The sequence below is a fragment of the Python bivittatus genome, unplaced genomic scaffold, assembly GCF_059951505.1.
Source record: "Python bivittatus isolate LINGU-HERP-01145 unplaced genomic scaffold, Pbiv_v1 ctg000070_np1212, whole genome shotgun sequence".
Classification (NCBI taxonomy): Eukaryota; Metazoa; Chordata; class Lepidosauria; order Squamata; family Pythonidae; genus Python; species Python bivittatus.
In genome coordinates, this window is record NW_028277034.1 from 32211792 (window position 1) to 32239210 (window position 27419).

Below are 27419 nucleotides of genomic sequence, written 5' to 3' on the forward strand. Positions count from 1 at the left end.
GACTACTGTTTCTACTTAGCATGCATATCATTGCAATCATAATCTCTTACTCTTCTACCTAGTATCATATATACATAAAGAGAGAGAGAAAGTGTATGTATGCATACCCACTGTTATGTTGGAAAACCAACGTCATGTTGGAAAGTATGGATTTTAATAATTAAATATCTGTTCTTCTCTAAAACAATAGTGTATTGACATTTTGGTAAATGAAAATTAGTCTTAAAATGGATAAGTCAAACATAAATATTAATAAAGATGCATTTGCAACTAGGTGGGTGTGACATCTCAGAAAACCATGAAGTTGCTCCCTGCATCAGGACGCAAAGCTACACAGAAGGTATTTCTTTATCTGATTTGTATTCCATCCTTTGTTCAGGAGCTCAGGGCAGTATAAAAGTGTATATTAAAATAATTGTATGTGATGAAGACCTGATTTAAAAATTGTACTCTGAAGAGAAATAGTGGAGAAAAAATATTTTATATCTACTTTATGTATGTAATATCCTAAAATATAAATAATAGTCTTGTGACTTAATCTCATGTTGTATATGTTTAAAACTCTTAAGCTTACTTTTTAATTTTCCTGTAATTTTTTCTCATATAATTTGGCAGCAAGTCGTGTTATTTTTCCAACATAATAAACATTTATTTTTTCTTGTATCTCCTTTGATAAAAGTCTAGTTCATTTACAGATTGAATCAATTATTTCATTTCATTCCATAACAATTTTTCTGATGTTTCTCTTCTCTTCTACAGTATCTATCCTGTCTATACAGCAACTCTTTAGTACCTGCACTGATTTTTATTCTAGACAAACTACTTGTCCTTTTTTTTTTCAGTCTTATCATCCATAGCCTTATCATCTTTTCTTTTTTAATCCTTTAGGTACAATTATATCTCTTCCCATGAGTTTAATTCTTCCAGGTTTTGTATCGCTAGTATATTAAACAGGTTATTTACTAGAATTTCCTCCTTCAATATTTGCCAGTGATATTTTATCTTTGCACCCATTTTATTCAAATAGCGTCTCAAAACTAATTTCCACTTTGGTAAGTAGTTTCCATTTTGGAGATCCATTTTGAAATATCAGGCAGCATTTTAAGTGGCAGAATTAAATAGAAGAGAGAAAATCTAGATCCGAGTGGTATAATTATTTATCAAACAAAAAGGATTGGTTTTCCTTTGTACTCTTAAAAGAATAATACTGTATATACAAATCCTCTTATTACTTTACTGAAGGTTGTCACTGGAGACCATGATGGTGTTGTTACCTGCTTTGGAATCAAAAAAGGAGAAGCTGTTGTAAGTTCTTTATTCATTTCCATACATGGACACTTAATTTAACAAAATATAGTAACTTATGGTTTTATAATGTCAACTGATTATAAAGGTAATCTATTTTGAAGGGTCACATTTCCAGATGCAATATGACAATGGAAAGAAATACCTATATTTTCTGTGATTCAAATCCTGTTAAACTTTATTTTGTGATGATACAGAATATGTTTTCTTTTCTTTTTTCTTTTTAGCCAATATTCAAGACTTTGCCAGGGGAAAAGATTGCAAGGCTAGAATTGGGAGGTGCTCTTAATACTCTCCAGGAGAAAATTTTCGTGGCTGCTGGTTCCGAGGTTCGAGGTTTCACAAAGAAAGGGAAACAGTTTCTTTCCTTTAATACCAACCTCACTGAGAACATCAAAGCTATGTGTGTATATTAAACATTAATTTAATGGTGCTTATTTACTTACTATACTTATATGCCATTCTTTCTAAACAGCTCTGGTGGCTAACAACAAATAACTTAAAAATAACCCAAACCTACATACAGACAAAAATAAAATCCATATAATTAAACCATCATGCTGCAAGCCCCACCTGCATATTATAAAGAACCATCTTTCTGTCTCACCCAGAAGAGGAACATTTTTACAGGGTTCCTAAACCACAGGAGGGATTAACCATGAGGAGGACTTCCTGATACAAGAATAGCAGCAAATGGCTACATATACCTACCTGTGTAAAAGCCTTCCTAGCCACAGTTGCCACCTGCTCTTCAAGCAGGAACTGTGAATCTAGGAGAACTCTCAAAATTGCAAACCATCTCTGAGATGGGGAGTAAAACTGCATCACTTGTTCAGCTGGGAGATGCAGTGTATGGCATCATATCATGATCTTATTGGTAATACTTATTGGTAATACCCTTTGCTGACAAATAACCTCTCTCAGTGATTTCACATAGTTGACCAAAAGAACTGGGAAATGGAGAGATCCCTGAGGCACACTGTAAAGTAGATGTCTCCAGATAGATCTCTCCCACCTTGACTGAAACTGCCCCTTTGGGGAGAAGAACCACTGTAAAGCAGTTTTCCTCATTACAATTACTTGGAGGTGGTCCAGAATGATACCATGGTCCATGGTATCACAAGCTGCTGAAAGGTCAAGGAGGACCAGAATGGTGGTACTCCTCAATCCTGGTCTCTCCAAAAGTCAACAAGTGCAACCAATGCAGTTTCCATGTTATATTCCAGCCTGCCAAGAGTCCAAATGATCTGCTGCTTCTACGCTTCTCTGCAGCTGTAGGGCCACCATTTTCTCTACATCCTTTCCTAAGAATGCAAAGTCAGAATTATCTAGGAAGTTAGTATCTATTTACAGAAAATAGCTATCTAATATTTAAATTGGGTGAATTATTTTAATTTTATTATCTTTTATTAAATTTACTATTGGTTTATTTATAGCATTTATATGGCTGTTCAGCTTGCATAAGGCAACTCTGGGTGGTGTAAAAACAAGCCATTATTTAATTGTGCGTACTGTATCAGGTCTAGTTTCAGACTTTCAGAACTATTATATACTTGTAACATTTACATATACTCTATAAATATATAAAACATTGTCTGAGGAAATTTAATTATTCAAACCAATTTGGTTTAATTTATGGATAAGCATGAAACACTAGTATTTCTGCTGAGTCACAATGACATAACTAAATGAAATTATGATTGTTATCCACAGTATTCTTCATACAGGTTTGTGCTTACTACTTTTATCTGCAACAATTAAAGTAGATGAAAAACCTAATATAGGTTAACAAAATAATAGTGATTTTTATCAAAATGTTGGTAGATATGATTTTTTTTTTACAATAACTAGATCATAATAGATAGTCCTGTTATTCTTATTAAATTCAAGTACTATATATGAGTACTATAATTGCTACCTTTTCTGTATATGTTTTTCTGTTTAATATACTGTCTACAACATATTACTAGTACTGTCACAATAAACAAGCAGTTGTTCTTATATAACAAATACAATCTCCCACCTGGAATGAAGTGGAAGTTAAATAATATATTAAGTTATATTAATATAGTAGTAAGGTCAAACAACAATTTTTAAGTAGGATGGAAGAATAATGGAAGCATTGCTTACTATAAGACTTCATTTGTTTCTTTCATCTGGCTGTTTCCTCCTCTGTGTATAGTACAGGAGGTTTTTTTCATACTAAATTCAGTTTTCTGAAAAGCTATATACTCAATGAACTGTAATTGAGAACTATGCTTAAATATTTAAGAAGAACCTATTTGAATTGTTACATTGTTACGTTCTTACTTTCTTACACCTTAAATTCAGAGTTAATTACTTCCTGTTTCTTATATCAGAATCCTGCTTCTCTTTGGGGGAGCTGAGAATGTTTTTAATCCCACAACTATCATGAGAGTAGATTGGTATAAATGGGGAGCTTTCAGCATCCTGTATTCACTGCTCTACACTAGTAGATGGCAATTATTCTGATTATTTTATTACTTAAACTTAACTGACAATTAAACTTAATTGACAAATTGTCTTGTTTTGGTTCTGTGTCTAGTCTGTAGTATTAAAATAGTGTAAATAGAACATATTTGTTATTTTTAGTCCTCCACTGTATTAACAGCTAAATTGGAAAGGTACTTGAAACATATTTAGTAGTCCTCAGAGAATTGCTATACAAAATTAAAAACAAAACTTTTCAAAGGAAAAAATAATAATAAATGGATTTCTTATTGGATTGTTATGTTGATTCCTATGAATACTTAACAAATTATGTTCCCAAAATAGTGTTTTAAATTATTTTAAAGTTTTAATTACAATGTTGTTATTATTTTAGGTATATATCTGGATCAGATCTCTTTCTTGGTGCGAGCTACATTTATAACCATTACTGTGACTGTAAGGATCAGCACTACTACCTGTCAGGAGATAAAATCAATGATGTTCTCTGTCTTCCAGCAGATAAACTGTCTTGCATTATACCTGTGTTAGCATGTCAAGATAGAGTTCTTAGAGTTTTACAGGTAAATCTTATTTGTTGCCATTATTGTAGTCTGATTTATTATTTATAACCATTATTTATTACAATTAAAAAGGTAAGTTAGTAAAATGAGACAGAAGTCTGTTCATCTGTTCATACCAATCATCATCATCATCATCATCATCATCATCATCATCATCTACAATTACTTGCAAAGAAATCTTATCTGCTTGCAGCAATTCTGGTAAGTTGAGTAAAATCTAACATATACTTGGAAAATTCCTGTTTCATGAAAGGTTACCATTATTTATTTTGGGGTATTTATGTTATTGCCTGGCTCTACAAAATCTTCAGCTAATTCTTCTTAGTTAGAAATAGATTTGATATACTTACATATTACAGATTGCTAAGTAAACCAGAAAAGTTTACTTTGTGACTATCAGAATATAATAAGTCAAGTGTAGCTTTAAGAAGACAAATTCTAAATATTCTTAGGTTAGTTAGCATCCATTTTGTTTTAAAATTAATTATTTGATTATAAAAGCATTTTTGTCACAAATATTTGGTTAACATTCTTTATTTTGTGTGTTCATGGTTTGCATTTATATGTAAGCTTAATAGATATGCTAGAACTTGCATCAAACTTTAGCTGATAGTGCTCCCCCATCCCATGACACATCTTGGTTGGGGAGCACTATCCTAAGAGTCACTTGACTGGTCCATTCTCATTTGCTTTTAGGCCATCATCAATTAAAACATTATTATGCCATTTTTAGTATATTTTATAAACTTCTTAGTTATTATTTTAGCCTTAATTTCTTTCTTTGGATTTTAATCATCTCTGTTTAAATATTTTCAGAGATGGGTGTCCACTTTAGTGCCAAAAGATGATATAAAAATATTTTTATAGATACATATGTATTTTAACTCAGTATTCTTGTTTAGTTCATCCCTATTTAAACTTATTACAGTTCTTCAGTTTTAATTCTTTCAATTATTGGATAAATATGTATATAGAATTTCAATAACATTCTTTGCATTTTTTGAGTTTACTAAGATTGATTAATAGAAATGGAATGTTACATACATAATCATGAAAAAAATAAGATGCAAAATTTCATGAGATAAAATTTGGTTACATTTCTCCAAATGATGGAGGTGCGGAAAGGAGATAAACAGGCTTGGTGTGACTTTCCTAATTTGCATATACCTGCAACACCAACATGTTCTAGTAATCTTTTTCTACCTTATGGCATTATCTTTGTCTTATCCCTAGCCACACCTGTGGCAGCCTTAAGTTATCTTTAGCTATTCTAGTGTTACTTCTCTTATCCTGACACCTTTTTGCACTTCATATAATCTGTTACACTTTATTGACCATTCTGTTGGTAGTTTGGTCAAGTGACACCATGGGAGGGATTGGTGCAGTTCTTACTGGCCACCTGAGCTGGTGTGGGCATGCCCTCTCCCTTTTGGATTTTGAGCACTATCCTTCAGAATCGATTGGGCAGCAGGAGAGTCTTTCACATTAGTCTCTCCCCTTACCTTGCCAGATCTGCAAGCCAATCCCTCCCTCGTTCAGTGATAGGCGTTGAGGGGTCTATATGTGGGAAGGAGACTTCTGCCACACAGACACCTCTGCCTCAACTCCTGTCATCTGTTAGGCTGTTTTTAAACATATATTTGCTACTGTTTCAAAAGAATACCCAACTTGTGTTTAAATATACCTAACAGCTGACAGGTACCTGGGGAGTGGAGTTCATGGTGCAGAAGGATTTAATGTAAGCCCTCAGTGTGTTAGTTTAGTTTAACAATGGACAAATACAAAGGGGGATTGTATGATGTGGCAAAAGCCTCTTTTGAAATCTATGCTTCACAGTAGCCTGAGTAATATATAGCATGCATGTGCAGAAGGAGGTGCTGTCAAATGGCAGAGATTTCTCTTGCTTCATTACACAATTCTCTGTAACTTGACAGTATAGGGATGAGCATTAGGATCAGCAAATTTTATGCCAGTATAGTTTTATGCCTGCTCAGAGAATGGTGGAAAGTACTAAACTAGTTTTGAGGAAGAACATTGAATAAGAATTTGAAAGATTTCCAGATTCTGGAAATTCTGTTGCAGGCAGTGATTTAAGGCAGAAGCTTAACTGCCTTAAATCACTTCCTGCAACAGAATTTCCAGAATTCTGTTCAGAATTCTTGAATTTCCAGAATTCAAAGAAGCTTAATTGAATTGCAGACAGTTACTTTTATACCTCTGGGGTAACCCAGAAATCAATAGCTCTTTAATTAGGTCTGCAGTCTGTTTTCCCAATTTTCATTATCCTGTCAAAAATATTCCTTTCAATAGATCTCTTATTGTTATGACAGGTTTTCTTTCTGTTGAGCAGTTGTTGTTGTTGTTTTGTCTTGAGCAGAAACCGACTTTCCTGAAATTCTAGATTCTTGTATTCCCCCACTTTGTTTAGGTAAATTAGAATCTCTAGGTCTGCTTACCAGTTAGCCCAGTATTTTCTGTTTCACATTAATTCTCTGTATCCTTGTGATGTTTAATCTAAGCTTTCATGATCTTATTTGAAAAGGCATAAATGAAATAGTTTGGAATGGGTTTATGCTATGCCTCTGGGCTGAATTAGATGAATTAGGCTTCAGTTTTTGATAGTTTGATAGTTTAGATAATTTATTGATTGATTAGTCTTACAACCATAACAAAGAAAATAAAATAAAGGTAAAATACAAGGTCTATTTCCAGTATAACATAGGTAAAAGAAAATACAATAATAAAATACATATATGCTAAATACAAAGAACCAACATTCAGATGAATACATCGCCTTTTGTCAGGTTCAGCCCAAGAACAACAGCGAGACAGTCCAGAATCAGTTCAGCTCCATTATTAGCTTACACCTGATAGACAGAATCTCGCCAGATTACTGTAATTCCAATCCCCAACAACAGCAACTATAACCATGATGCCCTTAGGGAGGGGCCAGTATCTTTCTCTTGACTCTCCCCCTCCGGCTGGGGGCTGAGGAGGTGCTTTCCCTGGAACCTCTCTTCCCCCTCCCAGCAACCTTGAAGCTCCATTTCAGAATCCTCCCCACTCATGTCTTCCATCTCACCTTTACACGATACCCCAATCTGTTCAATATAACAGATTCTTAGCTGAACTGCCTTGTCTATCAACTTAGCAGTTCTGCTAACAATATATATGTTAGAGCCCAGGAGGAAATAGGGCAATCTGCAATTCAGGCCCCAGTGGGCTGTTCTTTCAAGTAGGGATTTTAAATATCTAAACCTAAAAGGGGCATACAGCTGACAATCATGGTTCCAGTTTTCATTCCATTCTAAAGGCAGGAATGCAGTTTTGAAACTTTTTAAAAAAATTATATCTCTTTTAAATTAAAATAAAATGTTAAGGATTATAAGTAATAGTATCTCCATTTCATTTTTTTGAGGGTTCAAATTTGCTGTACGAAATGGAAGTCCCAGGTCCACCTGCTGTTCTGGCCTTGAATGGTGGAAATGGTGGTAAGTAGTATGTTTAGGGGTCTTTTAAATGTTATTAAAATGATTAATTTGATTTTCATAGATGATTGTTTTAATAATTCCAAATATCATCATATGTATTTTCTATAATATAGAATTATTCTGATCCATTGTTTTTATAAGAGTGATGGAAATGAAGCAAGGTGTTTCTTTTGCTAGAATATTTTGAGACATTTCCTAAAATTTAAATTTAAAAAATTGCAAGAATTTGGAATCCACTGAATAGTTAGCAGAATTCTACTTAATAATTATTCTAATAATAGTTTTAATTTATATATCTAGGTGACTCTGGTGAAGAAGTTTTGTTTGGGACATCTGATGGCAAAATTGGCTTGGTACAGATTACTGGTGTTTCTCCAATAGAAAAATGGAAAATTGGAAATGAGAAAAAAAGAGGTGGTAGGTATCTTGTGTTGTTTTCCTAAATGAATAAAGTCATGTATTTATTTGTTTATACAATTACTGTATATAGATTGCACATTTCCTAAAGTATTCAAAGCAATTTACAATTCCATACAAGAAAATGTAATGATATTTTTTAAAAATCAACAATATAACTAATTAGAGCGGCCCAGTAACATCAGTGCCCAAACACTCTTCAGAACAAAAATGTTTTAAGGTCTTCCTAAAAGCAGATCATGTAAGGTTGCTTTTGTTCAGTTGCTTCGGACTTTTGTGACCAGATGGATATCAGTTTGCCAGGATTGTCTGTCAATAACTGAATCATTGTAAGTTTTTGCTTATGTTAGTAGCCACCTTGTCTTCTGATGGTCTTTTCTCTGATGCCCTTTGATTTTTAAGTATCAGTCTTCTCTAAAAGCTCATATAAATCTTTCCAGCATCAGACTTCCCAGCAGCTGGATGTACTTTTGGCCTTAATCCAACCATATTATAAGCACTAGTGGTACTACTCGTACTTGCCCTCTGCTCTTCCCCAGTAGCTTGTTAGTTACCTCCATTCTGGAGGCTCATTTTCCATTATCATGTTGACATTGTCTTGGTTGTGAAAGTCCATTTGGTTTTCTTGGCAGAATATGGATTGAGTTGCCATTTCATTCTCCAGTGCAGCATAGTCTGATCCTGTCAACCCTCCCAGGCAAACCAGACAGGAAACACAACTAGATGAGCTAATTCTCCTTTGTTGTAAGGCTATATTAACAGAATCTTGCAAGTCTGAAAGTACAGATCTCCCACCCTCCCTATTTGTCGTCTGAGTAGTTAGGGTGGGTCCTTCCTAAGTTTCTTTCTCTGGCCATTACTCTGTTGTAGACTCCTTTCTTTTTTATCTGATCGTTCCCTAGGTGGCATCTCTTCCCCCCATCTTCCAAGGTCACCCTCATATTCCATAACAGATCCCTCATCTATGATCTGCTCATCATGGATGATTGTATTAGAAATGCACACTCCTATTGGCATTTTCATAGCATAATTAGGATGTGTTAGTCACTTTACAATTCCAAGGCAAATTAAGTGAAGTGAGGGGAGGTTTATAGGCCTGAGTTGCTTCATTCTGGAATCTTCTCAAAGGAACATCATGTTCAGAGATTGTTCATGCAGGGTTTTGCCCTCTAGATTGACTTTCTTTTCAATCCATGAGCTAATTATGCCTTATTTCTAGACCTCAACTATTTCTAGGAATGAGTTCATGTTTAGGAAACTGTTCATGTCCAGGCACCTGATGTTTCCCTGGCATTTTCCTCAAATTTTCCATAGGGTGAGCCCTATGATTACATTCATAGTTACTTCTTGGATTGCTTTCAGGATAATAGTTGTCTTTCCATTTGTCCATGGCCCTTATCAGAAGCACATCCTGGAAGGTTCTTCTCTTCACTTATATCTTTCAGATATACACTTTATGTTTCAGTTTCCAGCAAAAACTTCAAAATATGAGTAAAAGATTACACTAAAAGAGTCAAGGCATTAAATGCACTGAAAGCATTAAGATTTATGTTAGCCTATTGTAATAATGCCAGATTTCTACTTGTATCAGCACCCTCCCAATACTTCAATGCCCGTAGAATGCAAAGACAGAAAGAGAGAGAAAAATATGGAAATCCATGTAAATTTAGTTCATGAGCATGTTCACCTGACACATTAAGGGTAGTCAGGTTAATTGATGGAAACACATGTATACCATCTTCTAATCTCTTTCCTGTTTTTATCCTATTTTTTAACCATGGTGTGTTTAAAGCTAAGTTAAAGCTATCATCTGAATTCAAGAGTGGCCACCATTTTTGGCTAGCGTGAACCAGAATTAGATCATATTTAATCTTGGTTTAATTAGAAGTTCAAAGCTATTGCTGAAACTGCAACAGGTGTATACTATCATATATGGACAACCAAAGTGCTCTACATAGACCATAGTAAGGGCTGAAGCTGGTAACATGGGGGCCATTGCTGCTCAGTCTAGAGAAAAAACAACAGGTGTCTCCCAGTCTGAAGGCTGGGAAAAAATAGTCAAAAGTCTGTGGATTCAAAAAGTGGAGGAAAAGCCTTAAGATTAAACAGTGGGACACACATACACATGGAGCTTGTTTTTTGTGTTTTGCAGTAGGCAGACCTTTTGTGTATATATGACTTAGTTTTTGTGTGCAGTAAAGCAACTTATCTCTCAGTGTTTGAACTAGGACTGCAAAGATTCTGGCGGTATGGGACTGAAAGTGGGGTTTAATTTTGGGACAGTAGATATTCTTCAACCATAGTATATAGGTTTTTTAAGCTAAATTTATTCTCTGAATTCAAGTATAACATGGCCCAAGTTCACAGACCACTTTTTGTTCCTGCAAACTGCTTAGCTCAATGATTTTTCATTGCTGTTAAGAACAATCACCCATGTTACTAAAGAAATATTTTTCATATGCATTACAAAACAATAAAAGGTCAGTACAGGTGGTCCTTGTTTAACAACCACTCGTTCAGCAACCATTCAAATTTACAACAGCACTGAATGAGTGGTAGTTATGACTGGTCTTTGGAGTTTTGGCCGTCACATGATCGCGATTTGCAGCCTTCCCTGCTGGCTTCCCACAAGCAAAGTCAAAGGGGAAGCTGGCAGGAAGTTGGAAGTCACAGTCATGTGAGATCCTTGTTTAACAATGGTAACCGGCACTGCCGGAATTGCCATCACTAAGCAGCATGGTCACATGACATTGTGTTTTATGACTTTGTCCCTTAGTGACAGCAGTTCTGGTCCCGACTGCTGTCATCAACTAAGGACTACCTGTATGAGATACTGTGTTGGTCCTAACTACATTGTAATATTGGTAGCATCACAACTTTGCAGTCATGTTGTACTTATGCTGTAAAACTCTGTCATACATTTCTGCCATACAATTTAATGGGTGAAAGAACCTGAATAAGCTTTGAACTTTTGATGAAAATGGCTTTATCCACAAGCCTTCTTGAAAAAATAGTAATAGTTTTTAGTAAAATTTGATAAAAAATGTGTTATTCAAAAATAGGAATAAAAACAGTAAATACTGTATATAAAATTCTATCCTTTTTCACTTACTATATTTGTAGCATTTTTAATCAGATTAGTTTGAAATTTGGCAAAATTGTAGGTGTCATCTAGTACCTAATACATGCCAGTTTATTATGATAACAAATATAAATAATCATTTTCTATGAAGCTGAGGTTTCAAGATTATAATGGTAGAGCTTAATCTATTTATAACTTGATTAAAATATAATTCCAGTGAGGAATTGATTTCATTCCAGAGTCAAGTAAAAGTTATTATATTTTTTTAAAAAATAAACCTTTGTAAATTGCTAGTAAGGTATAACAGATTTAAATGGCTAATGTTTGATATAGATATCTGTTTTATATTCTGTTTTTCAGGCATCCTATGTATGGATAGTTTTGACATTTTGGGAGATGGAGTTAAAGAATTGCTCATTGGTAGAGATGATGGAATATTAGAGATCTATAACTTTGAAAATGCAAAGACTCCTGTTCTCAAATATGAATATGTAAGTATATTGTGTAAATCTATTGCCTCAAGTAAGAGAATTTATTTTAAAATTCTCCCAAATAATTGAATTGCTTTGTTTCAAGCATATTTTATAAATTAAATCATCTACAAATGACTGTGATCAGTCAAAATAGTAGGAATCTCCCTTTTGTGTGTTTCTCTTTCTCTGTCTGTTCCCTCCCCACCCCCCTACCCCCAATTACCCATTCTGACTTTCCATTCCAAACAGTGGGAAGTGTTTTTTAAGTCATTTGGAGAAGACTTTGGTCTTGAGAGTGGGTTAAAAATTGTTTAGATAAGAAAAAAGAAGACCCCCCCCAAAAGGAAAATAAGATAAGGTAATGAAAACTATATTAGTGAGGTTTTCATAGGTGTCAAGAGTGATTTTTTCTTGGTAGAGAAAAAAAAATCCTCCCTTTTCAAGTAAATAAAATTACTTCATTTATTTGAAAAGAAGGAAAGAAACTACTTTGCTGAAGATATATGGGGGGAGGAGAGATGCCTGTTCCCTTACAGTGATCCTTGGGCCAGCTAGACTCTTGGATAGAGTTGCTTTTTTAGCTGGAGGGATTACCAGTGCCTACTGGGGACAGTGTGGAGCCCTTGAAAGAAGCCTGCTGCAGCAGTTTTCTTGTGTGGTGGTGTTGGGAAGGAGTGTTCTAACCCATTGGGGCAGGGATTATTAGAGTCTTTGCAATTGGGCAGTCTTAACAGATCCAATAAATAAAAAAGATTTGCCAGTGAATATGTAACCTCCATTTACTTGCATGGAGGGAAAAAACTTACTGACACATGGAACTTTGTAGGCAGACCCCAGGACTTGATGTTGCTTTATGTTAATTATCTGAAGTCAGTAAAAAAAATTCAGCTACTCCAAGCTGTCATTCAAAAAGCTTAAATGAGTATTAGAGTATAATACTCTTAAATCCTAATGCCCTTGTGTTGTTCATGATAAGTATCTGTGATACACATAAAATGCTATTGTCATATTGTGTCATGCTTGCTGGAAATAATAGGAAAGGTTTTGTAAAAGTATTTTCTTACATTTATATTCTGCTTTTCTACCAGCATGGAATTCAAGCTAGTATACCTGAGGTTTTAAGATTACTTTCCATCCAAACACTCAGCTGACCTATTTAGTTTTAGCAAGATGGCTGCTTCATATGCATTTAGAAAAATATAAGAATACCTCTGCTGGATCAGGGCAAGGCCCATCTTAGTCTAGCATTTTGTTTCCGATAGTAGTCAACCAGCACCCTTCTGGTTGTGAACCAGCAGATGTTCACAGATGGGAGATGGAGACATAACTCTCTCTTAACATTGTTTCTCTGCAACTAGTATATGGAGACATGCTTCCTCCAGAGTCAGTTGGAGTCAGGCAACATCCAAATTGAATGAAGTAAATAAAATAAAGTAATTTGGGGTGTACTGTTAGTGTTCAAAACTAATAAACCCATCCTTCATACGTTTATCCAATTCCCCTTAGAGTACTGTAGTAATGAATCCCTCAGGTTAATTGCAGAAGTATTTTTCACTCTGAGTTTTTTTTTCAATTAGCTGCTTTGGATGACCTCTGATCACTGTGTTTGAAAGAAGAAGAAAACTCCCTGCCTACTTTTTCCAGGCCATGCATGATTTTTATAATCCTCAGTCATATCTCCATTCAATTGCCTTTTTTCTTTTCTCAAAAATTCTAGATGTTTAAAAACCCCAGTCATTTTGATTGCCTACTTCTGCACCTTTTCCAGCTCTGTTATAACCTTTTTCATATGTGATAACTAATATTGTAGAGTACACAGTATTCTGGATGCAGATGTGCCATAGATTTATATAAGTGCAATATAGAGAAAGAATAGACAATTAGGAGAATATAACAAAAAGCAGATAATACATGTTTTATGCAATCCTCTTAAAATGTAAGAGTTTGTGGGTTAAAATCATGTTTTCAGTTTTATTCAATTTTCCTTTCTTCATTAATCAGAAGTCAAGAAATTAAATATGTGTTAAATTTTCTTGTTTGTTGTTTTAGGCTTTATCAGAAAGTGTCACATCCATCCAGGGTGGCTGTGTTGGAAAAGAGGGCTATGATGAGATTGTAACATCAACATATTCAGGTTAATTTTATTTTTATTTTCAGAGCTTTTCAGTTTAATTTCAATTTAACAAGAATAAAAATAATACATTTTTTTAAAAAATCAGTTGTTAAGTGTATTGCGCAGCCCTTCTCTGGACACCTATCCGGTCAGTTCATTGTAAGAGCTCTTTTGGATGTGTTTAGAGTCTGTCTGTTCTTCCTTTTGGGATTTTTCCTCCACTCTATAACTCTTCTGGCTCAGAAATGTTCTTAGGTTACCTTGCATGCAGTATAGGTATGAGATATCCCCACAGATCTTCAAAAATATTTCAGTCTGGGTACTGTGAAGGCCATTCCAAAACCTTTGTTTTTCTTTTCTCTAAGTATGTCATTGTTGATTTGGAAATATGTTAGATTGTTAGTTTGCTTAAATATCTAATCTCTTTTCAGCTTCAGTTTCTTCTGTGACTTGGCTTTTAGGATATCATGACATTTAGATAAAACTAGACAACCCGCGACCCATTATGTCATTGTTTCAGAGATATTTCCTTACCTAAACAGAGAAACAGAATGACCAAGGGCAAAAAAGCAGTGGGAGTGTAAGTGTCTTGTGACTTGCTGCTGGCTTCCCCATTGACTTTGCTTGTGGGAAGCTGGCAGGGAGCATCAGAAACCTTCCTTCCTTCCTTCCCTCCTTCAGTCTTCCCTCCCTCTTCTTTCCTTCCTTCCTCCCTCCCTCCCTGCACTATATGCCCTCCCCTCATGACCCTCAGGAGAGCCTCCTCCTCCTCCTCAACTGACCTGCCAAACTGCCTACCACTTTGCTGGGGGGAGGAGGAACAAAGGGAGCCCTGGACTATGAGGAAAACTGCAGCCCTGCTCCGCATTCCAGCGTGTTTCCAAAGGTCCCCCCCTCGAGGGAGGAAGAAGATTCACCCATTGACCACTGGCATTCCCCAGCCAGCCCTATCTCACCAGGAGGCACCCAGGTTGCTCCCTCATCTTTCCCTCAACGCCCACAGCTGTTAAGAGATTTCAGATTTCTGCCTCGTTTCCAAAGCAGCCAATTTCCACTCGCTTGTCGGGCCTTGCCGCCAACCAATTGGGTGCAGGGGACAGAGGGAGGCAGGAAACAGGACAGGGATACACTCATGACAATCACGTGACCTGGGCTGAGCACAGTGGTGCAGCAGTACAGCAGTGCTGAAGCAGCCAGAAATTTCCCAAATTTCAATCCCACGGGAGTAATGAGTCCTGGATTTTAGATGCATTCTGTAAGTTAGCCCATTTGAGGTGCCTTGGTTCACAAATTGTTGCCCTATGACACACCGTTTCACCCAGTTGAAGGTTACAGACACAAGAGTTTTAGTAGGATCATTCTTCATTCCATCCACACAATATTTCCTGTATACTTGCTGCCTTACAATTCCAAAACACATTGGCAGGATATTACCCTTTTTTCTTCAAATGTATCATGTAGTTGTGCTAAACAGTTCAATTTTTACGTATTTCATCAGTCCAAAGCACTTTGTTCCAAATCATTTCAGGCTTACTAATGTTTTCTTTTGCATACTTTAGATGACTTTTGTGATGAAATCAGAGAAAAAGTTTATTTCTGGCAACTCTCCCATGCAGATCATTGTTGTATAAGCAACACCAGATGATGGACCTTTTCTGCAGGCTGTTTTCAGTAATGTGAGGGTTCTGTTTTGCAGAGCATTTTGGGAGCGGATTTTTCTTGGTCTTCCAGAAATTGACTTCCACAGTTCCATGTAACTTCCATTTCTTAACAAAGTTCCTCAGCCAACATTGCTAGCTGGCAGAATGTAGAGTTTTGTTTGTTTTTAAACATATGGATTTGTTGAGTTTGAGAAGTGCCTAAATTTTTGCATAATAACAAGAATCTGAAATCTGAAAAATATATTCATCTTTTAGGGTGGGTGTCTGGATTAACTACTGAGCCTATTCACAGAGAATGTGGATCAGGAGATGGATTAAAGATGACTCATGAAATACAGAACAAAGTTTTGTCCTTAAGGTAATGTAATGATTTTGTGAAAGTGCAAAAAAAGATACTGAGGTAATAATTTTGCCTTAATATGGCACACATTTTGAGTAGGTTTCTGTCACCAGTGCACCATCACTATATCCTTGACTACTTCTTAGTTGCCTTATAAATATCCAACCAAATGTTTGTGATAATTTGTTATTAAAATGTCAATTATTTGTTGCATCATTTTATTTTTTGTAAACTCCCCCACAAGAGACTCTTCTTGCCTTTTGAGAATAAAATAGATCTTAGAACACACTTTGTCTATTTGGTAACATTTGGTGGCCTAGACAATCAATACATGTTTCGTAAATCATAGTTTATAAAGTTATTATGCATATCAGGAATTAAGTTTGTCTCCTGTCATTTATCTGGCTTAATTTCCTACTTTAACATTAAGTCAGAATTCCCCAGTTCAAATACAGTACAGGCTTCTGAGTTAATGCAAACCAGAACTCTGCCTGCAAACTAGTGTGCAGTGAAAGCTAAGTGAGGAGTACTTGGCCTTGATACTCAGTCCTGGTTTCATAAACAATAGTTATACAACCCGAAACAGTAGTCTGAACAGAGCTAAAATAAGCAATACAGTCTAAGAAATTATATTCTGCTCCTGGAGATTGGGTATTTTATAATGTTATTTATTTATACAACATGTATATTCTGTCCCAATCCTAATAGATTACAGGTAGTCCTTGACTTATGACCATTTGTTCAACGACCATTTGAAGTTATGATGGTGCTGAACAAATGGTGGTTACGACTGGTCCTCAGAGTTCTGGCTGTCCCAGCATCCCTGCAGTCACATGATCATGATCTGGGTGCTTGGCAACCAGCTTGTACTTATGACCAGTTGCAGCGCCCTGCAAACATGTGATCGCCATTTGCGACCTTCCCTGCCGGCTTCCCCAGAAAATCAGTGGGGAAGCCAGCAGGGAAGGTTGAAAGTTGGTGGGTAAGTGACCCCCACCTGCGCACCCTCCCCCACCCGTCTGCACTTGTGCTGCTCTGGCCACTGGTGCACCCCTGTGCACCCTCCCTGAGCCTCCCCGTGCCTCCCTCGCACACCCTCCCTGACCCTTGCCGCACCACCCTCACAGCTTCACAGACCCTCCCCAATCCTCCCTGCACCCTTGCACACCCCCGTGCACCCTTGTGGACCCTCCCCTTTCCTCGCCATGCCTCCCCTGCACCCTTGTGCACCCCCCCATGCCTCCCCCACATCCTCGCACACCCTCATACAGCCCCATGACCCTCACCATGCCTCCAGGGCACCCTTGTGCACCCCTGCATACCCTCTCTGACCCTTGCAACGCTTCCCTCACACCTTCATGCACCCGCTCATGCCCTTCTCCACCCAGCAGCAGCCACTTACCTGCCTGCCGGTCTGCTTGCAAGCCACCTGGGACTTACAACTTCCTGCCAGCTTCCCCACTGACTCTGTTGTGGGAAGCCAGCAGGAAGTTGCCTTGCCTAACGACCATGGGATTCAGTTAACAGCAGCAACCATGACTGCAGGCATTGCTATTGCTAAGCAATGCAGTCACACTTTATGACCGCATCATTTAGTGATGAAAATTCCAGTCCCAGTTGCCATCATAAGTTGAGGACTACCTGTATTTTGTGTGGGGTACAATGAAGTCTAAAAATGCACTAAAAACAATAATTGAAATCAACAGTAAAAAACTAGTTCATCAAAGTTACCATTTTCTTAACCTAAGGGCCAACACCCAGTGGAACAGTGCTGCTTTTTGTAAGACTTGTGGAGTAGACACCATATGTGCTTTAAGGTGAGAGTGTTCCATAAAATGAGGGCCACCACCAGAAGCTCTGTCTCTGGCTCACACCCATGGATCTCGTAAGGAGGGGTAAACAACAACAGGTTCTCTCTAAATCACCTGACCAGCTAAGCAGATTCAGTGTTATAGCATTGGAATTGATGGAATTGCTGTAGAATCAGATTGTGGTTTAAAACAAAGCAGTTATCTTGAAGTTATGATTGGATTTCAGTAAGCTAATGAATTAAACACGCAAAAATAGTTTAAAAAAGAACTATTTTTAAAAATGCACTTATTTTTATACACTCTTGAGCATTGCATATAATTTAATACTAGTCTAACCTAGTATTAGGAAATATAATTCCAGCATTTAAAACCTATTATGTTTTCAGAAAAGAATTCTGCTGCTTATAATTTTAACATCGAAGGATTTATTTCCAATAGGTTTATTCTAAATGCTGCCACCTTCTCTCCCTCTTCTCTCTCTTTTTCTCCCTCTTTCTCCCTCTCTCATGCACATAAACATACAGAGTACGCATATACAAATACAGTATATAGCAATTTTATGTTTGCTCATTATTCTGTTGTTTTAGGAATGAATTGGATCAGTTACAGATGAAAGTACTTGAAGAACGTGAAAAATACCAGCAGTCTTCTCAGTCCAGCACTGCTATTTCAGCAGTCCCAACTTTCAGTGTAAATGATAAATTTATATTAAATAAAGATGATGCCAGCTACAGCCTTGTTTTAGAGGTCCAGGCAGCAATTGATACTGTCTTGCTACAGGTGAGAGACTGTTTATAGCAACTCCGTAGACCTGGGCATTGAACTCTTTTCTTTATCTTAAAAGTAGATGTGATCTAATTTTTCTCTGAGGGTTATACTTGGTTGGAATTATTTTCTTTCCTCCACTCCACCTCTGAGGCAATAAGGACATGTGTGCAATCTGGCAAAAGCCGAAATACAGAAAATCCAGTTGAAATAGATAGGTTTCAACTAACTTATTGTATTTTTAAATCCTATCTCAGTGCAACTCTGATACACTTAACTTTGAATTTTGCCCTTCAGTTGCAGTCCTGTATCACTGATATATTCTTCTGAATCCACACAGTATTTTAAGGGACAAGCAGAAAAAAAATTATTTTAAGGGAATATATGAAGTGAGTGCTGGTTTTAAACAACATTTGCACTAAGGATTTGTCAATCACATGTGACATGGGCTTATTGTAATTGCTTCCTTTTTCATTTCTTACAGTTTGTCATGCTCTTACAGTATATAAAAAATGTGTATATATTGCTATGTACATAACTATTGAGTCACATCAGATACTGACTGCCCCATGGGATAAATAATACTATTAATATTATTTAATATATTAATATTTTGACATAATTGACATAATTCAAAAGGAAGGTGAAGGGTGAAGCAAGCTTTGGGGCAGCTCCTCTTATAGACAATGATACCTCTTTTTTACCATAAGGTTTCACAAGCATCTTAATTACTGTATAAAGAGAGAATTGAAATAACCATATGTTCAACTATCCTTTAATTTGATATTGTTTGTCTCCATAGTGTGATGTTCCCATAGACCTAAAGGATGTGGATAAAAATTCAGCTGTGGTTAGTGTTATTGACTGTGAATCTGAGGTATGTGCAGTTGTTATAGATCAGTTTAATTCTATGGAGTTTACTGGATTTTGGCTTTCAAATCTACTTGAAAGTAAAGTTGTTGATCAGTTTGAATAAATTTTGTTTTTAATAAGAATGTTCTTAAGGCACATAATAACATTTGAAGCATTTGAAGCGAAGTGTGAATATAGTCAGTAAATATTATGCATGCTTCCTTACATAGTTGTTAAATGTATTTGTATTTTTGTTTCTAAGTATGTGTTAAATTACTTTGTTGAAATGCAAGATTAGCATCCTACTATTTAAATAATTAAGCACTAAAAATATTAAATTATGTATAGAAAAACAATCTTATCTAGAAAAGCACTACAATATATCTATTGATACTTTTAGATAAGCATTCATAGTAACCCAGTCTAGATTTCTATGTAAGAGCTTCATTTATTTGGTTTTCACTGCTTCTTGTGTATGTCTAAAGGGACTAAATCACATTGGTGGTAATTGGGAGTGGTAATTACTTCTGAAGTCAGCTGTTGATAAATGCTCTAACATATATTGTAATAGAAGTAACACTTTTTCACATAGTATAGCATGTTTTATTTTTTAATGTTGAGATTATATTGTAGATATAAATTAATATAATTAATTTCAAAGTGAATTATATCTTTTTAGATTGTAATTAAGAATATAATACTGATATTTATAGAAAATTAATGCTTTCATTTGCCACAATATGGCAGCATGTTGGCTGATGTTGAGGACTAAACAGTGTTAGCCCTGGTTATTGCTTGGATGAGGAACCAGATGAGCAGTGATGCCAGTAGTTGGGGCAAGGAGGTTAGAGTAATGTGAGCAGCATTGTAATGTTGCAGTGCAAGATCCACCTCTTTAAACATGCATCATGATGTTGCATGCTTGCCCAGAAGAAATGGAGCTTACAGCATGAAGCTCTTTGTGTTACTTTGACTAAAGTAGTGAGAATTTCAGGGCTGTTGACTACACCAGGAAGTAAAGGGCAGGGAGAAAGAAAAACATCCTGGAAGAAAATACAGGAAAACCGTTTCTGCCATGCTATCAAGAAAACTTCATGGATGAAGTCTCCAGGAATTCAGGTTGATTTAGTTTCCAATTGAGAAAAGCCTATACAATAAATTAATTAATATTTTAAAGTTACTACACGTATCCTCACTTAACAACCATTTGTTTAGTGACCATTCGAAGTTATGACAGACTGAAAAAAGTAACTTATAACCAGTCTTTGCACTTACAACCATCGCAGCATCCCAGGATCACCTGATTGCCATTTGCAACCTTCCCAGCCGGCTTCTGGCGAGCAAAATCAATGGGCAACTGTGTGATTCATTTAAGGACTGTATGATATGGTTAACGACTGCCACAAAAAATGTAGTCGGGTGCGTTCATGTGATGCCTCACTTAATGACTGCCCCGCTTAATGAATTTTCTGGTCCCTGTTGTGGTTGTTAAGCGAGGACTACCTGTACTAGTTACTTTTTTAAAATGTTCTCAAGTTCTTTGATAGTTATCACAATTGAAATTGAATTTTTATATTTATACTAAATTTTTATCTTTATACTAAATCAAATTTGAGTTTCTATTCCAGTTTTTTAACTTATTGTTTCTAACTATAAATGTTTCACAGCCAAATGGTAACTTCCTCCTTGCTACTTATCGGTGTCAAGTAAATACTACACGACTGGAACTTAAGGTAATGGTTTAAACATCATAATTGAATCTGTAACGAAAACTGTACATTTCAAAGCAAATTCATAACATAGCAGCAATCCTGAAAAGAATAGATGGGAGGTATGATGGAATGGAATTATGAAGGCCAGACTCAGGGAGAAAAATGTTTTCTTTCATCTCCTGAGGCAAGAGGGAGAGATAAGAGGAGGAGACTGGCACCTCCCTGAGGAATTCACAATGTTGTGGCTGGCATAATTTGGGAACTGGGGTTTCAGTCTGGGAAGATTCTTGCTAGAGGTTGTAGCTAATAAACATTGCTGGACTGAATTTACATGGTCTCTTGGAGTTCCTTGGGCTAGGCCTGACATCAATCTTCCCAGACTGAAACCCCAGTTCCCAAGTAATGCCAGCCACAACATTGTGAATTCCTCAGGGAGGTGCCAGTCTCATCCTCTTATCTCTCCCTCTCGCCTTAGGAGATGAAAGAAAACGTTTTTCTCCCTGAGTCTGGCCTTCATAATTCCATTCCATCACAGAGGTTATCTTTTTGTTTTAGAATTTATGTACTAATTCTTGAATTTATGTACTAATTTTCAAATGTGCAATATTGTTTTGGCATAACTAGAAACTATGTATTTAAAGACTTGCCAAAAGCTATTCAGTGGATTATATTAGGGTTTTGGAATATACTACTGTGAAATTCTATCTCCATCTACTCAGAATTTCACTGATTTCAGTGAAACATTGTAATATAATTATATTTTTACATAGTTCAGCATGTATCTGAACCAAATGATTAAAACTGAGATTGTGTGCATGCATAAAAATGATCTGTAAGATGACCTTTGAAAGTTAATTAATCCTCCCTATTTTATTACGATTAGTTGTCATCTACTGTTCATCTTCCAGTTTTCAAATGACTAGTTCTTTGTGGAAGCATATTGGCTAGCTGTAGGCTACTTGAATTGAATAATTCTTAGATCTACTTTTCAGACATCTCAGTGAAGTACTTTTCAAGAAGGCAATTGTGTTGATTTTTATATATATATTCAGTAACAAATTGGATGAAAACTAGTTGAAGTAGAATGACATCATAATTATTTCATTTAAATAAAAATTGTTGTTTTAAATAATAGGCTAAGTTTAAAACTATTGGAATAGAGCTCCATAAATTTACAAATGTACAAAGTAATACATTTTCTTTGGCAGTAGTAGAATATAATGAGAGAGTAAGAAACGTTTATGTTATCTGAGGTATATCACAATTTTATCTGAAGATCATACAATTTTTTTTCACCTTTTAGTAAAAAGTATAAATTCTAAAAATCTCTTTGCTAATAGCATAACATCATATGCGTGTCAATCTATAAATCTAATATTGCAATGTGGTCTGCCTCACCCTCTTTTTTGTTGAAGAGGGAGATTCAGTTCAGTGTTCATTGACCATCATATTAATAATACAGTAGTGTAATGGTAGTAGTAATAGAGCAGTGCATTGCAAGGTAAAAGGAAGAAATAGTATTCATATATCAGTACAATATCAGGCATTATTTATCAAATAGGCACAATATGGCATTATATGAAGAATATGCAAGGTATTCTTTACACATTAGTTTAAGTTAGCAGTTGAAACAGACACTATACATGACATGACAATATTTAAGACAGTGTTTAATCAAATCTTAAATTAGTATGAAAGTAATTTCCAGTGAGTTAATTGGGACTTCTAATTTCTAAGTAGAGAGAATTGCACTGTAACTGGCTTTTCCACTGAATTGCTATCCTTAGTTACAAGCTTTAAAATACAGTGGTACCTCTACTTACGAACGCCGCTACTTACGAATTTTTCAAGATACGACCAGCTCCGGCCCCAAAAATTTACCTCTACTTATGAACTTACCTCTACTTACGAACCGGATCCGCGGCCATTTTCCCTGCTGCCACGCGGTCGCGGATTCCTGTGGGCGAGATTGCGGTAGCAAGGAGACATTCGGTGAGGCTTGTGTGTTTTGTGGCGTTTGGAAGGTTTTTGTGGCATTTGGAAGGTTTTTGAGGTTTAAAAATAAAATGCATATGTTTCAGAACTGTTTAGCCATATTTACATTGAACCTTATGGGCGAAATTTACCTTGGGGTGCGACCAAATTCGGAGGGCGGATTAGCCGTATTTACATTGAACCTTATGGGGAAATTTGCCTCGTGGTGCGACCACATTTGGAGGGTGGAACGGATTAACCAGATTTACATTGAACCTTATGGGAAACTTTACCTCGACTTGAGACCAACTCGAGTTGCAACCAGAGTCACGGAACAGATTAAGTTCGTAACTAGAGGTACCACTGTATACTGAATATCACTAAATAACAAACATTATATAAATATCTTAAAATATTATTACATTGAATATTTTGTGTGTTAATATATAGACTATCTTTTAAAATTAGAAGTTTTGGATATTAACTTAAATTTAGGTACATTATACTCTATGTTCCCTGAACAGATTCTTTCAATTGAAGGTCGCTATGGAACTCTGCAGGCATATGTAACTCCAAGAGTTCAACCCAAAACCTGTCAAGTTCGGCAGTATCAGATTAAGCCTCTTTCACTTCATCAGAGGACACACTGTCTTGACCGTGATAGGTATTTTTTTTAGAGTTGTGGCACATTTAATCTAAACTGCAAGTTAATGTTGAATAAAGGTGTTGAAGTGATAAAGACTTTTAAAAGATGTCATGATTTCAAATCTTTACTTAAAAAGAAACTTTATTGATTCTAATTTAACTTATTCTGATGAATGTGCTTAGCCTCCAAATGTGAAAGTATCAAGGCACTATTATCTGAATCTCACTGTGGCACTGAAAGCAATTTTCTGAGATGATAACTTGAATGACTTCTTACACCTGTGTCCTCCTGAGTGAAGCAATCTTTGTTTTAATGATTTTATTAGAACTTTAAATGCATATATTTATTTTGTTGTTATACAGACCCATGAATACGTTGACCCTCAAAGGACAGTTTAGTTTTGCTGAAGTTCATTCCTGGATTGTATTTTGTTTGCCTGAAGTTCCTGAAAAGACACCAGTGGGGGAGAGTGTCAGCTTCTACTTTCAGAACACTTTTTTGGATACACAGCTTGAATGTACATACCGGTAAAATGAAACACAATCATTGAAACATACTGGGTTTTTTTTTTTAATTAATAAATAAAATGCTATTTTATGAGTTCTCAGGATCGATCAGACAAAATACAGATTACAGGGGCCTCTTGTGAACCATATTAACTTTTTTTAACATAACAGATAGAAAGATATTTTGTTTGAAAGATTGACTTTTCCAGTCAGATAATCAAGCAAGAGGAATTCAACTAATGACTATAAAGAGACCTATAGATCTCCCCCTTTGCCTGCCTCTGGTGTCTGAAAGAGAATGGAATATAGCCAGTTTCCATATACCCTAACTACCATTCCAAGATTAACCATCTCCCTGCTGGCAATAGTAACCCCTCTGCTAAAAGAAGAGAGGCCTACCCTAAAATGTAGCTGCTGTTAAATTTCCTAAAGAATTAATCAAGATCTCACTTAAAACTTAGCTGGTCACTTATCCTGACTAGCAAAACCTCAGTCTCCTTTTTTTTCCCCCAGGGGATATCTATGCATGGTACACAGATCTAATGTTGTGTCATCCTCCTTGCATTAGCAACCCCATTCTGATCCCTCTTAAGTGGTCTTGAGTCACCTTGAAACCTATATCTCTTCAACAGCCTGAAATTGCCTAATTATAACTTCGTGTGCTAACCTTCTTTCTCTTTCTTTCGCACTCCAACTTTTTTTTAAAAACAAACTTCCAGCTACTTTCTTAGCCCATTTCAAATCCTCCCCCCCAATGCCATGCTGTCTATGGGAAAATAGTTTGTCTCACCTTTTCCCAGACTCAGGCTATCACCCTCCGGTACAGTGTGTATATGTTTGAAGTCATGTAAAAGGATGGCAGATGGTGTTTACCTTTTCCATTGTCTCACATACTGTCCCTTTTTTAGTGAAGGTTGTGATGTGGTCCCCAAGCCTTCCACTGAACTCACTGATACCTCTTTGGCAGTAGCAATCTCTGGATCAATTCCATAACTAGACAGAAAATCAGCAACTTGATCCTGTTTCCCTGACTGCTGTTGAATTGACAAATTTGTATGACTGTAGTGTAAGATCACCTGTTAGTGTCTTTAATCTTTTCCAATTCAACTAATGATTGGTGATCTGTGACCTCAGTGAGTTTATGACCTATAGGTAAACTCTGAGACTTCACTGACCACTTCATAGCATAAATTTCTCTGGTGCTGCACACTTTTTAAGCTTTTTGAAAATAAAGAACTGGATGCTACTCATGCTCAAATTTTTGACTGCCCCCACTCTTCAACATATATAACAAATGGAAGACTAAAATCCATCCTCTTAACTCAGAGTAACTACACACAATAGTCCAAGGATTTTTGGTATTCACTCTTTTTGGTTAAATCTGAGAATTTTTGTTTTTGTGGAAAATGAAGATAAACTATCTTTAGTGACAGAATCTCATTAGGTATGCTTATACTACTGAACAGTTCAATTAGTTCATTTGCCATTACTTTTGAGGTTACTATACACAATAACAATTGTCTTGGTGTATCTAGGGGCATAATCACATATACAAATTACAGCTTAGTATAGAAAGGATAATGTTGAATATCAACAAAACTAAAAAAATCTGCAGCTTTCCCCTTTTATTTAACTGAGAATGGTTTCTCTCTGGAGTTCTTCCTTTATACACCTCAGTCCTAAACAGATGAAATAAAAATTGATGTTTAATAGAACTTGTTTGAAAAGTTTTTAAGGTTAGAATGTTTTGAAATTTATCTAAAACTTCCCAATTGGGAAATGTTTAAATTAAGGACCAAACTACTTAATTAATGTTAGTTAACTCATAAAAATAATGTTAAAGTATTAGTTGTACTGTTTTGAATTACAATAGTTCTCCAGGTATATTTCTTTTAAGTGAATGTTATGTTGTTTATTTAGGAAAGGTGAGGGTTACTTCAAATCTGACAATATATCCACAATATCCATTCTAAAGGATGTACTCTCCAAAGAAGCCACTAAAAGGAAAATTAACCTCAATATATCATGTGGTAAGGATTTTTGTCTTTCATTTTATGATCTCATTCTGTATATAAAATGTATAACTATTGAGTTACTTTCTTGTTGTGGTCTTCTTTTAGATATAAATGAAGCATCTGTGACTCATACCTTAAAGCTTATCCATCCAAAATTAGAGTACCAGCTGATGTTGGCTAAAAAAGTTGAACTAATAGATGCTTTAAAAGTAAGTCTTTAATAGATTAATTGATAGCTTTGCTTGTTGCTTGTGTAATTTTTTTGTTGTATATTTATTTCTTAATTGTTTTCAAAACTATAGTATCTGCCTGTTTAATAGATTGATATGCCATCCAATGGCTTTGGGCAACTTTTAAAAGTATAATCAGATAATTAACTAAACATTGTTGTTGATAAGATAGTTTGATCCATCCCTAAACTATAATACTAAATGGGGCTGTTCAGTTCCAGCAGCAGTTTGTTTCATGATAGATATTCTACTGGGGAAAAACCATTAATATGCAACTAATCATGATATTTGAAAATTCAAAATAATTAGAGTTCAGTAATGGAGTGATCATGATTAAGTGATAGAATGTGTGCTTTTGCATACAGAAAGTTCCAGGTAGTCCTTGGTAATTAAAATTATCAATAGAAGAGAATATATGTAGCTCAGGGTTGAACTGTGGAGTCCTTGAGGTTCTCTGAGCTTGGTTGTTTTCTTGCAGACATTTCATTGCCTGGCTAGGTAACATCTTCAGTGCTAGAAGGGAGTGGGGTTGCTCTCTGTTTATATACAGTAGCTTGCCTGTCAGTGTTGGTGGGGGTGTGGTTTTCTGGTTGGTAGTCCTTGATTAGGCTGTTGTTTACTGCTTGCTTGTCTGTCTGAGTTGGTAGTTCCTTGATTAGGGTATTGTTTACTGCTTGTTTGTCTGGTGTTAATCATGGTGTTAATCTCAGTTTATCTGTGTGTTGATTGCTGGCGAACAGGTGTTCTGGTCATTTTAATACCTTTTTATTGTCTCTTTTGAATAGTGTGTAGATGTTGTTTATCTCTATATGCCTGTTGATGGCAGACTTATCTGAATACCAATCTTCCAGGAATTCCCTTGCGGTTTTAGATTTAGCTTGGTCTAAGATGCTGACAGTTTCCCAGTTGAAACTATGGTTAAGTCTGTCCATGTGTTGTGAGACCAAGCTAAATCCAAAAGTATTTGTAATTGGTTTGATTATAAGTATATTAT

General features: G+C 35.9%; 1 protein-coding gene across 1 annotated transcript in view; it reads left to right on the forward strand.

The window, feature by feature from the left end:
• BBS7 (Bardet-Biedl syndrome 7) overlaps nt 1–27419 on the forward strand; it is a 35221-nt gene that overhangs the window by 2404 nt on the left and 5398 nt on the right. Inside the window, exons 2-17 of the mRNA XM_088132889.1 lie at nt 275–340; nt 1243–1305; nt 1533–1708; nt 4151–4337; nt 7756–7828; nt 8129–8245; nt 11688–11818; nt 13850–13934; nt 15830–15932; nt 18313–18505; nt 19293–19367; nt 21010–21075; nt 23553–23692; nt 24037–24201; nt 26101–26210; nt 26301–26404. Of these exons, the coding sequence (XP_087989015.1) occupies nt 275–340; nt 1243–1305; nt 1533–1708; nt 4151–4337; nt 7756–7828; nt 8129–8245; nt 11688–11818; nt 13850–13934; nt 15830–15932; nt 18313–18505; nt 19293–19367; nt 21010–21075; nt 23553–23692; nt 24037–24201; nt 26101–26210; nt 26301–26404 (1854 nt within the window). The remainder of the gene's footprint in view (nt 1–274; nt 341–1242; nt 1306–1532; nt 1709–4150; nt 4338–7755; nt 7829–8128; nt 8246–11687; nt 11819–13849; nt 13935–15829; nt 15933–18312; nt 18506–19292; nt 19368–21009; nt 21076–23552; nt 23693–24036; nt 24202–26100; nt 26211–26300; nt 26405–27419) is intronic.